The sequence below is a fragment of the Acipenser ruthenus genome, chromosome 15, assembly GCF_902713425.1.
Source record: "Acipenser ruthenus chromosome 15, fAciRut3.2 maternal haplotype, whole genome shotgun sequence".
NCBI lineage: Eukaryota > Metazoa > Chordata > Actinopteri > Acipenseriformes > Acipenseridae > Acipenser > Acipenser ruthenus.
In genome coordinates, this window is record NC_081203.1 from 10,858,974 (window position 1) to 10,877,376 (window position 18,403).

At 39.1% G+C, this 18,403-nt stretch overlaps 1 protein-coding gene across 2 annotated transcripts in view; it reads right to left on the reverse strand.

The window, feature by feature from the left end:
- LOC117422509 (protein crumbs homolog 2) overlaps positions 1 to 18,403 on the reverse strand; it is a 164,433-nt gene that overhangs the window by 83,350 nt on the left and 62,680 nt on the right. The window contains exon 1 of one of the 2 annotated variants that reach the window (XM_058987169.1): positions 11,747 to 11,976. The exons of the other annotated variant lie outside the window; for it this stretch is intronic. Within the exon in view, the coding sequence (XP_058843152.1) occupies positions 11,747 to 11,819 (73 nt within the window). The 5' untranslated portion in view covers positions 11,820 to 11,976. Of the gene's footprint in view, positions 1 to 11,746; positions 11,977 to 18,403 lie in introns of those variants that run through there. 2 annotated transcript variants of the gene reach the window in all.

Sequence of the window (18,403 nt, forward strand, 5' to 3'; positions counted from 1 at the left end):
ACTCAGGTTTGTGTTTATAGTCGGATTGATAGATATTCAGTTTTGTGTTTATAGTCGGATTGATAGATATTCAGGTTTGTGTTTATAGTCGGATTGATACTCAGGTTTGTGTTTATAGTCGGATTGGTAGATATTCAGGTTTGTGTTTATAGTCGGATTGATACTCAGGTTTGTGTTTATAGTCGGATTGATAGATATTCAGTTTTGTGTTTATAGTCGGATTGATAGATATTCAGGTTTGTGTTTATAGTCGGATTGATACTCAGGTTTGTGTTTATAGTCGGATTGATAGATATTCAGGTTTGTGTTTATAGTCGGATTGATACTCAGGTTTGTGTTTATAGTCGGATTGATAGATATTCAGTTTTGTGTTTATAGTCGGATTGATAGATATTCAGGTTTGTGTTTATAGTCGGATTGATACTCAGGTTTGTGTTTATAGTCGGATTGATAGATATTCAGGTTCACGTTTATAGTCGGATTGATAGATATTCAGGTTTGTGTTTATAGTCGGATTGATAGATATTCAGGTTCGCGTTTATAGTCAGATTGATAGATATTCAGGTTTGTGTTTATAGTCGGATTGATATTCAGGTTTGTGTTTATAGTCGGATTGATACTCAGGTTTGTGTTTATAGTCGGATTGGTAGATATTCAGTCTGCTATTCTAAATTGTTCTAGACTGTTGGCTTAAACAACGATCTAGAAAAGTTATGTACATTTTAAATAAAGATTATTTAAATAATGTGTGTGTTAAAGCTTTGTGTACAGGGTCCCCATTGGACTGACTGGACCTTCACTCTCCAGTGAATCATGCTCTTATACACCTACCCCTCGTTATATCACCCCTCGCTTTCCCTCGGATATATCGCACTCATGGAGTTGGCTCCCCATTTTTACTGTCTAACTGCATATGCCTTAGCTGCAGTATACATAGGCACTTAGAATTACTGTTCACTTCATTTCATACTTCACATCACAAACAACAATATACAAAACAATTAAAAACAAAATATTATCATACTGCTATCATATACACACGTATTGCACAATAACACAAAGCAAATTAAATATCTACTTGCTGAAGCGGTTTTTATTTTAGCCAACGAGGTGTTCTCTTGTGGCAGCAATGCACTAGCAAAAGTCACAATGCAGTGACGTCAGCTCCCTAGCAACAAGCCTTTTGTGTTGGGAACGGATTGTTTCAACGCAGCGGGTTTGTACATTTGAGAAAGGAGAGGAAGACTCATTAATTGGAGACTGAAGTTGATGAGAAGCAATTATCCTCTGCTGTACGAATTAAAACAATGTGTTGCTTTTTGTATGAAAAATGAGAAAAAGCAGGTTGCGTAGAGGATTTATACTGGACCCTGACACCCCCGATAAAACGAGGGAGTGGTTGTACAGTATTTGTTAGCCTATTTGTTTTTCTATGGTTCTCTCACTATATCACAGCCATTCTTAATTGCATCACCATTTATACAATTACTATAAAGCCATGTTAAGCCTTTATATTTGATCATGGTTTAACAGACCCAAATACTTTTCTGCTTGCCATGTTTTCAAATTGAATTCTCCAATATCCACAGTTGATTATACACAAGCCTATGGAAAGTCATCAAGCACCAAGCCTTTGATCCACTGATTTGTGTCCTGAACCCCTCCCCTTTCACCCCACATACCAGCCTCCAGTCAGAATTCTAAGCCTGGATGCTAGCCCCCCCTCCCCCCAACCTGTGACTGTGATAACCCTGGCCCTGGAGCGGGGCTCCCTGACAGGCTTCTCTTTCTGACTGAAGCTGCTGTTCTACCAAGGGCAGCATCTCCAGGAGCAGTAACAAAGAGGCATCTCGCTTGCACTCTGCTTGAGACAGGTTAGAAGTGAGTAGCGATCTGTTCAGGATTGAGGCGGATCGCTTGCACTCTGCTTGAGAGAGGTTAGAAGTGAGTAGCGATGTGTTCAGGTCAGAACTGAGGCAGCTCGCTTGCACAGCTGGGAGGGGAAGCTCTCATGGAGCCTGCCTGACTGTAGCCAGGGCCATTGTCAGGTTAAAACACATGGTACATCTCTCATAAGCATGGCAAAGCATGCTAAAGCACAGTATATGCAAGTGCAAGCATGGCAAAATGCAAAACGCTTGCAAATGTACTATGTTAAACCTTTTTTTTTCTTCATGCTATTTAAACACGCTTACAAAGAAAATCACTAGAGGCACAAACACAAGAGATAGTGGGCCCTGTTTTGTTCAGTTTGCAGTTCATTCAACCTTATTAAAAAGCTTTAGAGAGAATATTACTCTCATTTTTCAAGGCACTGTTTATTATTATTATTATTATTATTTGTTTATTTAGCAGACGCCTTTATCCAAGGCGACTTACAGAGACTAGGGTGTGTGAACTATGCATCACTTACAACTACGTCTCACCCGAAAGACAGAGCACAAGGAGGTTAAGTGACTTGCTCAGGGTCACACAATGAGTCAGTGGCTGAGGTGGGATTTGAACCGGGAACCTCCTGGTTACAAGCCTGTTTCTTTAACCACTGGACCACACAGCCTCCTTTATAAACAGTGCTAACGTTTTGGGAATAGGGCCCGCGTATAACCTTTCCTAATACTGCAGCACAACAGTCTATGTTAATGTATTAACTCAAAGACTGCCTGTGTTAGTATTACACTATCTGCTCCAGTGAAACTCTCATCCCCTCTGTGCTCTGTGACTCACACTCCACTGCTGTCATGTGAACTCTGTTCCACACCGCCTATCTGCACTGTTAACAAATGTAATGATTCTAACCTGAAAGGTCATCAAACTCAGCAGTACTGGAAACATGTCTACAGACCACTTAGGATTTAAAGATTTGCATCTCCAGGTAGTAACTATGTAGTGCCTTCATAGTTAAAAGACAATTGTGGGGGTGGAGGCAAAACACAGCAAGTTCGCTACATTTTAATATCCATAGATTTATACAGTAGTGAAGTTCAACTGTGTCAAAAAGGGTCCCATTAACAAAACTAAAGGATGTTTTACATAATGTTTTTTAGGGGCTGTTTTTTAAATAAATATTCTCTTAGGTTAAACAGTCTCTTAAATTATTCCTGAATACGTCCTCTCTCAATCCTAAAGTTTCCTCTCTGAAGCTGTAGCCTTCCAATTACGAGTGTTACTGTATATCATATACTGGATTATATCCATAACCAATTAACCACGAAACTGGATTTATAATCAGATTTGAAACATATTTGGAATTAAAATGTAAAAAATAGGGCAATTTCAAGGTGGAATAAATTAATACTATGTCAAAATTAGTAATTAACTAATTAAAGGTCTTGTTCTGCTAAGCTGGAAAAGAGGATCACAGTTGCATTAGGCATTTTTATATAGGATGTAAATGGGTCCTCAGCCTACCTAAATTAGTGGATCAGTTTTTGCCTGTTTACAAAATAAATGTTCCAATATTAGCTTGCATTGGTTAGTAACATGTGCTGTTTAAGAGACAGGGGTAATACTGTCTTAGATTGTTATTGGAAAGAAAAAATTGTAAAAGAAAAAATCTGCTACAATATTAAACTATTAAGAAACACCTCACTGCTTGCATGTCCAAATTATTATTATTTTCTTCCTGAAAGTACTGTGCTAATGATGATTTGGACTAATCGTTTCCTCTAGTCCTTAATTAACTACTATTTTTTAAAATGAGAATAAAAATCACTCTCAAGTTTTCCTATTCCAAAATCAGCATGTATTTTCCCCTTTCAAAAAATATCCCCCAATGTTACCTGCAGAAGAAAACTATTTATAAGTTGGGATCACATAAATGCCACTGCACTTACAGCTTTCTCCAGACTCACTTTCTTCCATTTCCAGCAACAGAACAAAAGGCTGAATGTTGACCGTTTGTTTATCAGTAAACACTAATAAGCCAATAATTAAAAAACGCTCAGGGGAGGTGGGTTACCATGGCAGCATACAGTTGTGTGCTTGGATCAGTAGAGCCCCTTATCTCCTGTGTTTCCCTCTGCCCTTGGTCTGTGTGAGGGATTAGTGCAGGGTTCAGTAGAGCCCCTGATCTCCAGTGTTTCCCTCTGCCCCTGGTCTGTGTGAGGGATTAGTGCAGGGCGCTAGAGACAACACTGCCATTCACTAGCGTCTCCGATGGGTTCAGACAGGCTGTGTCCTGTCACTACAGTGACTAACCATGCCAGCACACTGGGGAGGGGGGGGGGGGGGCACTAGGACATTATAACGGAACAGTACTTAGTAATCTAAGAAACACGAAAACGACAACAGGACAGCATGTCCACTGTGTGTGCCATAAGTGAAATATGAAAACTAATGGGCACTATTCAGTCATCAAGGAATGAACTACTTAAGTTTAACCCTTTCTGTTTCTTTTTATTATTTGTGTGTTTTCCTTTCACAGGAAGCGCACTCCTGGTAATTGCAGACTGGAAAAAATAGCTTGAATAATTAGGACTCCTTCAGTGCCTTTTGTCATTATATGTTCTTATTTGAAAGCCAGTTATAGGCTGTAGATCAGCATAATACAGCATTATTGCAATAGAAAGAGACCAAGATTAACCTGCTCAGGCATTACCCTGTAAACCTGTAAAAACAAACAAGCTTGTGTGCGATAAACATATCATTAAGCTGGAACAGGTGGGACTAAATGTTCTCCAACAGCAATGGGGAAAGACAACCAGAGCTGGGGTGTACCCCACTCAGACCCTTTACTTACTAAATATCTTTATCAAATACATTCTACTGAACAAACAGTCTCCCAGGTTTAGAGAAGAATGTCTGTGTGAAGTAGGCACTTCCAGCATGCATTCATTCATTTATTATATTTCCTGACAGTAATATATAAATCAAAGACTTCTCATGCTGCCTACACACATTTATTTTCTGCAATCAGAGACTTAGAAATCAGGCCTCTTAAATCCTTTGCATTGGAGGTTCATTAGGTAACTTCTACCATCAGCATGGGTTGGAGAGACCGTGTTCTGCCAGCCTGCAATCCTACCTGGGACACAGACAGACAGATCGGCTGCTGATGGAAATGAACAAGTCAGATTTCAAATGTCATGAAGCTAAAGTCATCCTAAAAACTGGACAAGATTTTGACGTGCCACTGCACTTGTGAGATGCTCGTCGAAACCTTTTTCAAAAATCTGTTTGGCTGACAGTTATTTTTTCAGGGGTACCAAGATATTTAGTAAGAAAGAAGTCCAAGTAGGGTAAAACGGGCTCCAAATATCCCACTGTTAGTCTTTCTGCATCCACTCATCTGTCCCATAAACAAGCGACACACTCGCATGATACTGCCTCCACCTTCACCCTCAAATTAAAATGTGTTAGAGAATGATGCATTGATGCAGTGCATAACTGTCTAAGCTTCATTTGCATGTCAATTAGAAAACTTCTAAAAATAGGAGAGTCTTAACCTGGTCTGAGGAGGCTGTTTTGAAAGGAGGGCTGGTGCTTTGTTTGCGATGGATATTTTTCTTTTACAACAAAGAAGATGATGAGCTCATACTGTGGAGCCAATCACAGCTCAGACAAGCGGGAGGGAAAGAGGGCTGTGGAGCCAATCGCAACTCAGACAAGCGGGAGAGAAGGAGGGCTGTGGGATTTCAGTCACATTTAGACATCCACAGCCAGCTCCCTCATTTCAATGCACATTTCTCTCCAGTCAGCAAGAATACTGCTGCATCTGGAAAATGAGTTGTTATTCAGTATAACCCACAGCTTCAGTGAATGAAAAAGGAAATGTATAGTTAATGGAAAGGCTGGATAGGAGACACATGAGTATGAGAGTATTGAAACACAGACTGCTGGGTTATTTTAATAGAACCAATAGGGCGTACAACATTTCCAATTCTAGTTTTGTTTCCATTTTTCATCACATCCTTGCCACTTGTTTAAGAAGTTTGAGTTCAGCAAGGTTCAAAGCAGTACGTTCTCTTCTAAAGACCATGACTTCTAGTAAGTTTCCCACAAGGGCGTTTTGTGTTATCAGTGTTTATTAGTCGCACCTTATATTGCTGAGCTCAGATAGTTTCAAGTATATAATGAAAAAGAGGAATTGGAATTTTCCAACTTTAATAGTGTAGATGTTAACTAGGAAAGTGTTTTCCTAAATAAGTTTCAAAATGTTTAGCTACTGAGTGACAAAATGAATCCTTCTGAATGTTATTCTCCAGTGCACAGGAAGACATTTCTTTGATGTTCTGCCTTAGGCTTGGTCCTCTAAAACTGCAGTCCTTAAAATTGTAAATTAAAAGGAGATCGGAAAAATGGTTTTGCCAAATTACCTACATTTTAACAGCATGTGCTCTGGCTAACCCTGCAATCCCCCAAGTTTCTTGTATAGACAAGCTTGCCTCTCTGAGCTTCTGTAGCACAAAACATGTCATTAGAAATGAAATGTGTATACACCCCAGCACAATACTGCACATCTAAACAGTTAGAGGTAAAGTGCTCCTTCTGAAAGCAATCATCCTCATCATCACTTCAAATCACATGAAGCACTGCATTGAAACATTCCAAAACAAAACCCTCAGGGCATGCTGCATTGACGCTTAAACCCCAATGTGTGCAAATACATTTTGGTTCATCATGCTTGTTTAAGCAACAAAGTAGAGTATTAATGCAGTACCCCAAACCAAAGCTCTTCAATGACAATGCAATCATTTTCTCCCAATGACAACACAAGGGCAGCTATAGGATAGATGTTTAGGTTTAAAGTTTAGATTAACAGTAAGATTTGTTTTTTCCCCGGTTGCTAGGTTACTGTTATCAAATGGTTTTGACTGAAACAACCCCAATGTATTTCTGGATCAGTGCGCAGAATGCATGTAAAAAGTCAAAGCTTTAAAATAAGCCTGTTTGTTTTTGTATCCACAGTGGTTTGACCTCTTTGTTTTACACTCAGATTTTGGAGGTTGGGTAAATCGGAAGAAATGACATGCTAAGTATTTATTGGTGGTTAACATAACATTATTATGAAATATACCAAAAAGCATATTCTTGGTATAGATATTTTTAGATATTACAGCTATGTGTTTCTCAATCAATTTTTAGTAAAAAGATGCAGAGTTTAAATCTAATCTTATCTCTTATTAGCTTTATTAACATCATTATATGTTTCCCTATTATTGGGCAGAGCAGTTTGCCGCTTATTTAAGTTAATTTGGGATATTGAAATATTTCAAATCCAAGATAGATTGCTCTGCTGTACAATAGGGCACGTCACCTACTTACAGCCAGACCACAGGAGTGAGTTTAAACTGCAAGACAGGAAGTGACTGAGTACCAGGAAGCAGCACTAATTATGACTCCTATATTTCCAATTGAAATAGCAAAAAAAATACAAGCAAAGAACCAAAAGAAGAGACCAGTGAAAGCATTACCAGTGCTGACAGTAAGAGGTATGAAAGCACATTTTAAAACCTTAGAGAGGATAATCCACTTGTCTAAAACTCTTAAACAGACACTGATCAGGTCACATTGCTGTTGTACCAGACAGAAATGTCACAGAACAACCCCAGATAAAACCCAGCCCAGCATTTAGCTGACCCTTAGTGTAGAGATGCTGGGGGCGCAGCCTGTGTGTTTTCAATATTCACAGCGGTGTCCTGACCCAAACAGCTCAACCCAAGCATCCGGCTGTGAAATCAAGAGAAAGCCCTTTATGCTCGGCTGAGGCAACACACATGAACACAGTCTCCACAGGCAGTGATAGAAGCTACTGCTAACTTACAAACATGCCCTGGAAGGACACTTCAACTATGCACAATAAATAAACCAGTGCAGGCACATACAGGGGGTCCAAATAATCACACACAGGACCTGAAAGGGTTATCGGCTTATAGCCAAATACAATACGTCTAAAGCAGGCTACGTTGTATAACTAAGGTTTGGTGAAGATCAGAGCAGATCTTGTGTTCACCATGTAGAGTGTGATAGTCACTCGATCAGCGTCTCAGGGTCCACATTGTTTAATGAGGCTCCTAAACAGATTAATTATTTCAAATACAACTGTTTAAATAACTACACTGTAAGCCTGAAGATACCATTTAGTTAGGAGTTTAAACACACACACACACGCACACACACACACACGTTTAAACTTATAGGGCCACATAACAGCCAGAAGAAATAGAAGTATTTTGATCTTGCACTGTCACACGCCTCGAATGCAATACTCTCCAGACAAGCTTAGAACCAGCCCAAGGCAGATTGGAAGAAAAATGACAATAACAAGACTGTAATAACAGAGCCTGTCAGAATGATTGCAAATGCCATACAATATTAAAGGAAATGGAAAAAAGAAATGAAAATAACCTTTAAAGCTACTTTTTAACTAACAGATATATTTTATGCTCGGTTAATAAGGCTTGTCACATTAAGCTGTACATGCATCAATAGTACCATATAAATAGTCTCTGTGAGGTAATATTTAAAGCTTCTCTTAATACAATGTCTATGGCTGAAGCGATTGTGTTGGGTGCTTGTGAATGTGTTGAGCTGTGACGGCCACTTCTCTGTCGAGTGGTTGTGTAATATGTAGCAAGTGCAGCTGTAAATCTGCCTGGAACATCTGACAGCCCCCAGCTAGTCTGTGTGGGCTCAGCTTTCATGAGGGTAGAGATATGTTTATTGTGTTAAAACACCCGCAAACCTCCCAATACCTCCATTATCACACGGCTGCAATGAGCTTACACTCCCAAACTGGATTTCCAAGCACAACATGTACGCTTTCTTATTTCTACAAAGAGAAATAGACCTGTTTAACCCTTGCCTATGGGTTTTCAGCATACTGGACAATCATTGAAGCTGTTATTTTAGGACACGTTTTTAAACTGTTGACAGTGCCTGAATACTTTTCTGAATGTTTCTCGTTTTTTAAAACAGTATATATATATATATATATATATATATATATATATATATATATATATATATATATATATATATATAAGAATTTATTTATTTGGTCCCAATTTTGATTAGGTTTGCTGTTTTGATTCTAGTGTAAAATGTACTTTTTAGATCAGAATTATTTGGATATCCCAAGAAGCTTGATTTGTTGTTTCTTTGAGTGAGTTCTAACAGTATTTACAGTGGCATTTGTCTTAAAAACGAGTATGTGTAAATAATTAATTTGACAATTCCCCGTGTAAATATGGAGGGTACTATTGGGGGCCAACCAGAAACACAGATCACCTGCTTCTGTTTAGAACAACTGTCATGAGTAACCATGTAAGGCTGGTGAAGTTTATTTGTACAAGAACATCAGTTTAATGACTATTGCATTATGTGGACAATGTCACTGATTGACTGCTACAAATATTTGGCCATGTAATGGTGCAAATTATAAAACAGTCCTTTTTGTAACTTGCTATTTATTGCACAGATTTTTATAACAGACCTTAAAAAACTTTTATAGAAATGTAGCAAATAAATAAACAATTAAGTGAACATGCATGCTGTTCCTGTGATTCTATGTTATATCTGAATATACATAAAAAAGAAAACCTGCTACAGCAATTGTGTAAGGGCTCCTGCCTCTAATACCAAAAGGTTGATGTGGGTGTGAAACAGAAATCTCAGTACTGAAAGGGTTAATAGGTTTTAGCAGTTGTTGACACTCATTTGAATTGCTGATAGTTATTGAAACACAGTTTTCATGTTTCAGGACCACAAGTTGCTCTCCTGCTCCCTGCTCATTACCCTCCAATCTGTCGTTTAACAGCGTGGCCAGTGATTCAGACTCTGTGTGCAGCCCCAGTACATGCAGGCCATATTTCCACCTGCAGAAAACCCTGGCAACCGCTGAACTGCAGGAATGTGGAGTGCACTTTATCAACGCACATGGGAATTCTGAACTGCAGGAATGTGGAGTGCACTTTATCAACACACATGTGAATTCTGAACTGCAGGAATGTGGAGTGCACTTTATCAACGCACATGTGAATTCTGAACTGCAGGAATGTGGAGTGCACTTTATCAACGCACATGTGAATTCTGAACTGCAGGAATGTGGAGTGCACTTTATCAACGCACATGGGAATTCTGAACTGCAGGAATGTGGAGTGCACTTTATCAATGCACATGTGAATTCTGAACTGCAGCAATGCGGAGTGCACTTTATCAACGCACATGTGAATTCTGAACTGCAGGAATGTGGAGTGCACTTTATCAATGCACATGTGAATTCTGAACTGCAGCAATGCGGAGTGCACTTTATCAACGCACATGTGAATTCTGAACTGCGGGAATGTGGAGTGCACTTTATCAACGCACATGTGAATTCTGAACTGCAGAAATGTGGAGTCCACTTTATCAACGCACATGTGAATTCTGAGCTGCAGTCAACTTATCTCTCAGTTTCTCAGCGGTCTCAACGCTTTGTTGAGATGCTGCAGAAAGAAAGCAGCTGTCCCTTACATCAACCTCAATGGAATGGTTTGGGGGAGTGCACTAGTCACACAATGTGTTACCTTGTGAGTCATTTGAAAAATGTTTGATTAGTTCAATATAAGATAGTCATGTTACTGTCCCAGACTGTTGTTCTCAACAGCAGAAGTTATGAAAACCTAATTTTTATACGGTAACAGTCTTCAAATAATAAGCTTTGTAAATAGGGCATAAAACAACAAATAAATGGCATTAGCAAACTCAGTGTCTTACACATTTCTTATACATTTTACCACATTGATGAACAGACCCTGGCTTGTGTAAAAGAACACAAATACAGAATTAGCATTCTGTAATATTCATGAAAACACTACACTGGCCTTTTCCCCAAATAAAATATGAAGTAATGAAATGGCTGTTCCCTTAGAACCAGTCGCTATGGTAACTGGTAACAATGGACCCTGCATGTTCCTCCTCCCCACCCCCCCCCCACCCCCCAGCTTTGCCGCTCTTTGGGATCTTAACTTGCATCCATTCTGAGCTAGTGGGAAACAAGTGGAATGTTTAAATAGGTCGGAGGTTATTATAAAGTGTCTTTGAATCAGGGGACACCATCACAGCGTACTCCGAGACAGTCTGGTACTACGAAGAAGCTGTTCCAGATTGGGAAGAAATATGAGGGTGGAGAAGTAAATACAAAACAGTGGACACTGAAGTACTGCTTTCATACCCTCAAGACCAGCTCACATCTTCCTATAGTAGAGCTTGACTTCTCCCTCACACATACCAATTCAACTGTGTAACAAAAGCACTATTTTCTCTACATTAACTAACTTTGTTTCAGTAATACTGAAGATTTTATGGATTGTGTTTAAATGGATGATATATTAAAATGTAGTATGCAATAACAGGATACAGTTAGATACAGTTTGGGAATATTCAACCAAGTAAAAAAGATTCCCTCAGATAGTGTAATACTGTTTTCAGTGAGCTTTAGTACTAGATTGCAATGGAATAATTTCCTAAGGATTAAAAAATCCATTAAAATTGAATTATATATTTGACAGCTTCCAACTCTAGAAATTACCCAAACAATTAGTTTCTACTAGTTAAAAGTAGGCAACTGAAATGCTTATTTTCATCAGCCCTTGATGCAAGCACCCAAGTATATTTAAAACCACCTTTCCCATATAAACTTCTTGAATTTCAGTAATGCTGAAATGTACAAAACAATGAACTGCAATAAATGACATATTTTAATCTGTGCTTTTACCAGTTACCAGACCCCATTTACATGAAGCCCTTGAAGTAAAGAAGCACTTACCCCGTTTGAACATCATCATGGTCAGGAATACTGTTTTACAGTAAGAGCTGAAATACTTTCTCCCAAACTCCATGGCAACTAGAAGTGGCTGTGCTAAACGCTCCGTGAGAAACCCAAAGTTCTTCCAGTAGACTGTGTGTTTGGCATGCTGCTTTGGGAGTCCTTTCCCTCTAGTCAGTAGGAGGCATGTTACAGGCACACTATGTTTTGTCACTGTGTGAGCAGCACTGCTGCAGTGGACAGAGACCCTATCCACTCTGAATCACTGCGCTCAGCCTTTCACAGAGAGCTGGCAAACACGGCATGGAGCACTGGGATCGGAAGAAATATAGCGGTGGATCATTTTCACATCTTTTTTAACTCCTATACACAGTTTTTAAATACATTTTTTAATGTGACGACAAACTTTTGGTTTCCAATACAGAGTTATACATCCCCACGTGTTGCCACAACTGTTTAAATAACGTACCTGTCATTGTTCTTTTCATTGTTAACATCCTGACAATTTTTACCCTTATAACTTTAAAGTCAGTACGTGACTGCTTTGCACATGTCAGCTCTAAAGCAACAAGTGTCACTTCCACAGTACAGCACTGTACAGTACATGACTGCTTTGCACATGTCAGCTCTAAAGCAACAAGTGTCTCTTCCACAGTACAGCACTGTGTAGAGAGTGACTGCTTTGCAATCCAAGAAATGATGTGCCTGCTTCAGGCTATATTCTGATGCGCCTGTATTAAATCTTTATTCTAGTCCTGATTCTGTTCAAACATGTGTTCTGCACCACTACAGTAGCACTGCTCTTATTTATTTATGTGTTGCCATATAACTGTTGTTAATTCATAACTTCTGAAACATTAACTAAATAAATGAAATGAAACAACAACAACAACAACAACAACAAGCAGCATATCAGTGACATCTACAACAAAAAATGAGGTTTTAACCCGTAAACACCACCGGAACACAAGACACAGTTACTGAGTTTATAACTATACATGTGCAGACCAGGGAACGAGAACACCAGGGAACACACAGTCCAGCACACTATATCATGCAGAACACAAGACACAGTTACTGAGTTTGTAACTATACATGTGCACACCAGGGAACACACAGTCCAGCACACTATATCATGCAGAACACAGGACACAGTTACTGAGTTTGTAACTATACATGTGCACACCAGGGAACACACAGTCCAGCACACTATATCATGCAGAACACAGGACACAGTTACTGAGTTTGTAACTATACATGTGCACACCAGGGAACACACAGTCCAGCACACTATATCATGCAGAACACAGGACACAGTTACTGAGTTTGTAACTATACATGTGCACACCAGGGAACACACAGTCCAGCACACTATATCATGCAGAACACAGGACACAGTTACTGAGTTTGTAACTATACATGTGCACACCAGGGAACACACAGTCCAGCACACTATATCATGCAGAACACAGGACACAGTTACTTAGTTTGTAACTATACATGTGCACACCAGGGAACACACAGTCCAGCACACTATATCATGCAGAACACAGGACACAGTTACTGAGTTTGTAACTATACATGTGCACACCAGGGAACACACAGTCCAGCACACTATATCATGCAGAACACAGGACACAGTTACTGATTTTGTAACTATACATGTGCACACCAGGGAACACACAGTCCAGCACACTATATCATGCTCGGAGTGTTCAACTGCAATCACAGTGCAACATTGTCATGCTTTATCTGAGCATAGCTGCACAATGTATTGTTTTCAGGCAATAAAGAAACCCAAATGATACACAGCCTTGGAAACAGGTCGATTTTCAAACCCAGCCAACAGCAAAAAAAGAAATGCTTGTCATTAGTAGATGTGCAGAGTTCCACAGCTTTAAATTATGCTAGCAATATTATCACTGCTCCCCTTTACTTCTGTACAAGGCTCTTTGCATTTTTTACTTCAGTTTTGATATGTACGTATTTCAAAGACACTGCCATAATTTTTGGTGGTCCCAAAAATTAGTCCCGCCCCCTATACTTGCAGTTGCATAAAAAAAAAATGGATGGATGGATTGGAAACAGTAAAACATTTAACAGCTCCTCTAGATTGCATAAAACCACTACCGTAAGAAAAACGTATTGTGGTTGTACTTAGACTATCTGTTTTATTTGATATATAGTATATATTACTGCTTTTGTATGACATACTGAGTTGGAGTACATTGTCCTATAAAATGGTATATTACAGGATAAACAACAAAGCTCAGCTGAATACAGTAACAACCAAGTGCTGACGGACCCATAACCCACAAAAGCAAATACTTCCTAAAATTAAATAAAAAACGTACCCCCTGCTTTTGCAATGTTCTAATTGTTTCAGGTAACCTGACAAAGTTCTCTGTGTTGCTGCTCTGGCCGCCCTAACACTGCGTTTAACTTTAAGTGATTAAACCAGTATTTAATTTCTAAAAAAGCAAGCAGTGTAAACAATACTTCACTCAAGTCGATTTAATTAAAGCAGCAACACAGTACTGTTTGTTAGCAATCGATTAATTGGGCACACAAGTAAACATCGATGATTGTACCGCCCACATACATTTTCGCTCCATTCCTTTTCCCGTGGCGTTATTATTGTAATATCATTGCTGTTCAGTAAAAGCTTGTGCACAACAATGAATGCGAGGGGTAATTGCGCCTTGGTAGCGTCAGGAGAAAAAAAAACAAACATTCGCAACAGTCCAAAAGAAACAGATAACAGTACTTTGGAATGTAATCTATATAAACTAGACACAAGTTTATAAAAAACGTCATTTTTTAGTGACAGCTGCAGCATCTTGCATTGTATCTTGTTAATCTTGTACCACCGGAGGGCTCCCGAGTGGCGCATCCAGTAAAGGCGCTCCGCGTGGAGTGCAGGATGTGCCCTATAGCCTGGAGATCGCAGGTTAGAATCTAGGTTATGTCACAGCCGACCGTGACCAGGAGTTCCTAGGGGGCAGCGCACAATTGGCTGAGCGCTGCCCGGGTCGGGAGGGCTTAGGTCGGCAGGGGAATCCACGGTTCATTGCGTATCAGCGACCCCTGTGGTCCATAGGGCGCCTGTGGTTCTGCAGTGGAGCCGCCAGATCTGTGTTGTCCTCCGGCACTATAGGTCTGGTGGCATTGCTGTGGATCTGCAGTGCGAAAAATGACGGCTTGGCAGGAGCACGTTTCGGTGGACTTGTATTCCAGCCGCCGTTTCCCAAGTCGGCAGGGGGGTTGCGAGCGGTGAGCCGAGGATACAGATAATAATTGGGCATACTAAATTGGGGAGAAAACTGGGGTAAAAAAAAATTGCCGATGACTAAAATAAAAATAAAAAAAATCTTGTACACACCAAATCTTCACTATCTGTGAAACACAATACGGAAATCCCTGCCTAAAACATCATAACAATTACAAATAAATGGATTTACTTACCACAACGTGCATACCCGCTATACGTCAAGATGATCGTTACTAAAAATTGCGTTTAACATCACTGCTCATTTATTTATTTAATTAATTATTTATTTATTTATTTATTAACGTTATTGAATATTGTTAAATATTCAATAATAGTTCATTACATTATCCACTATTTATATCGATGTATATAATGAGGAATGGAATCGATCGAAAAATCGATTTTCGATTTAATTGTAGCAGCCCTACAATAATGAGTTTCAATTATAGTCCATAAATAAAGCATAAGAATAAAATAAATAAATAACTAATGTATAATAATGTTTTACTGCATATAAACCTTAGGTCAAGTGTAACTTTTGTTATAAAATGATAAAGAATATTTTAAAACACTACCATATTGTACATGTTTTACATTAAACCTTTTTTTTTTTTTTAAAAAAAAGACTAGAACATATTGAAGTGTAGTCTGAAGTTATACACAATCACACCTCAAACTACCCGCTGAATTGAGGTTGCGTGATTTTCTTTTCCTCAGGCACTCATATGGACGCCTTTCAAATGATGCAACGGCACACAGCGATTTTTTTCAGGCTTTTTTTCATGCCGTGGTCGCTTCTCCTTAAAAATGAGGTCACAAGCAACAGCTCCCAAAAGCTAAGCACTCCCCCCAAACTGACACTTAAAGGATATCTGTGAATAGAAGTATTGTTCACATCAAAATGTGTGTAAAATATCAGCTTAAACATTGGAGTAGCGGGGCCCACGTTCCTGAATATTGGTGGAGCAAGAGCACCAGAGGCCCATATAACTCGCCGCCTATGGACACTGCTGCTTACTTACACACCTGCACCTCTGCCTTTGCTTCCCTGTGCTCTTGGGTAACGCCTGGCAGACGTTCTGCTGTGTGTGTTGAACAAACACTTAAAAACTGTACTGCGATAGCTGTCTGATGTTAATATCATCTGAACAGCTTGTTACATGAAAAATAACCTTCAACTACTGGGGCACATGACGTCAATACTCTCGCATGACCTACCAGGCCCAGCCGTAGGAAGTTATGTGTCCAAGATAACTTATTGTGAAAAGCGTCATGATTGGACTCCATATACTGTAAATCCCATTTCAATTACACCCACTTCTGATATTAAGTGATGCAGTTTTCTTAAGCTGGTAGCCATTGTAAAACAAAACATGTTTATTAACCAGAATAAAAATGCACCAGAATGATCCAGCTACCTTCACCCCATCATTCCCACACTCACTCCCACACAGAGATAGATGTGAGTAACGGAGTAATGAGCCCCCCTCCCCTCACAAGCAGATATACAAGCACGAGTTCCGAGCTCAGTGTCCTCCTTTTATGCAGCTTGCCTTTGCTTTAGTCCTCAAACTGGAGGATGTATTATTAAAATAACAAGGAAAATAACAAGTACAATTCAAACTAAAACTAGTTCTGACATGCACCCTCTGTGTATTATTAACTAAGTAGGTCACAGAGTTCAAATGGGATTGTGGGAGATTTTACAAACTTGGTTCTATTGCTATTGAAGTAAATCATGAAACGTTCACAAAATTCAAACGCTGGCCCATCTTCTGGTTTTGCCTTTCTCAAAGTAGAGCCATTGATCTGATATGGACTACATGTTGCACAAATACAGTTATGTATGAACTGGGAGTATAAGAAGAAGCACTGACATGCTATATAGAGAGAGGTGTGCAAGATAATGCTGACTTTACCATTCTGCTGAACAGCACGACTCAGACACCATATTACTCACTTCTATTTGCTGTAATGATGATTAACTTGAAAATACAAGCCCTGAAATCTGAATTCTGTTTTGCTTATTTCTAGTTTTAATTTCCTTTTTCACAACTGTGTGACACACCCCGCGGTTTCAACCTGTTCTAAGCGTCGTTCAGCTGGCCATTTCCAGTGATGTAACTGTGTGACACACCCCGCGGTTTCAACCTGTTCTAAGCGTCGTTCAGCTGGCCATTTCCAGTGATGTAACTGTGTGACACATCCCGCGGTTTCAACCTGGTCTAAGCGTCGTTCAGCTGGCCATTTCCAGTGATGTAACTGTGTGACACACCCCGCGGTTTCAACCTGGTCTAAGCGTCGTTCAGCTGCCCATTTCCAGTGATGTAACTGTTCTCCGATTGTGCTTGCTCCTCATTGTTACACCACCACAGTCTTTAATAAGGCAGTGAATTGGCCTAATCTAAAAACAACGTGGTGTGACTTTGTTGCTCCTTAAAACACCAACAAAAGACATGCCATGTCGAGGACACGAGTTCAAAAGGAAAAAAGATGCTGGGAAGTAGAAAGAAAGAAGTACATTCCTGGTTCTCTCCTCGGTTTTATTTTCAACAGTCCTTTTATTTATGTTAAATTTGAAATGTAATAAATCATCTCTGAGAAATCAACCAATCAGTGTTAAAGTTCCAGTGCATCGTACCCTGTGCCAAGAACATACAGCAGAGTTCTGAAGTGAAAAACAAACAAAATAAAAACTGTTTTCATCTTGAATAGTAGTTCTTGAGTATAATGTTTATTTTTGTTATGTAATATGTGTTAATATTTTGTGTGCAGAGTTTCTCGTATGATGACAGAAAACATTATGCACAGTATAAACAGCAAGGAGCTCCCAAACTGCATGAGATGATATCTCTTATAATAATAATAATAATAATAATAATAATAATAATAATAATAATAATGACACCCTACACACGACTTATTAACTTATATTATACCAAATAGCATTATATTATTGATATAATTGTTTAGGGAATAAATCTAGATTTTATTCACAGTATAGATCTTACAATTGGTAAAATCAAGTGGAAAACAATATTTCTACTACCAAATTCACCATTTTTGATAAAAAAAAAAAAAAAAATTCAATTTGACTGCAAACAGAATTAAAGATGTCACTGTTTTTGACAGTATCCTGGGTATTAAACCCAAGTACTTTTGTTTGATTGCATTGTCCACCTCATACCCGCCCCTCCACAGCACATATCCTGCTCCATTGCATCTGCTGCTTCGAGGCTTTGAAACAATCTGCCCTCCCCCATCCCTTACACCGTTTAAAATCCCTATTTTCAAGACAGTGCAGCTTTTTACAGGGAATACAATACTTGTATCTGTATAAAACTAGCAAGCAACAACTTCATTTCAGTATGGAGCAGTTGTTCCAT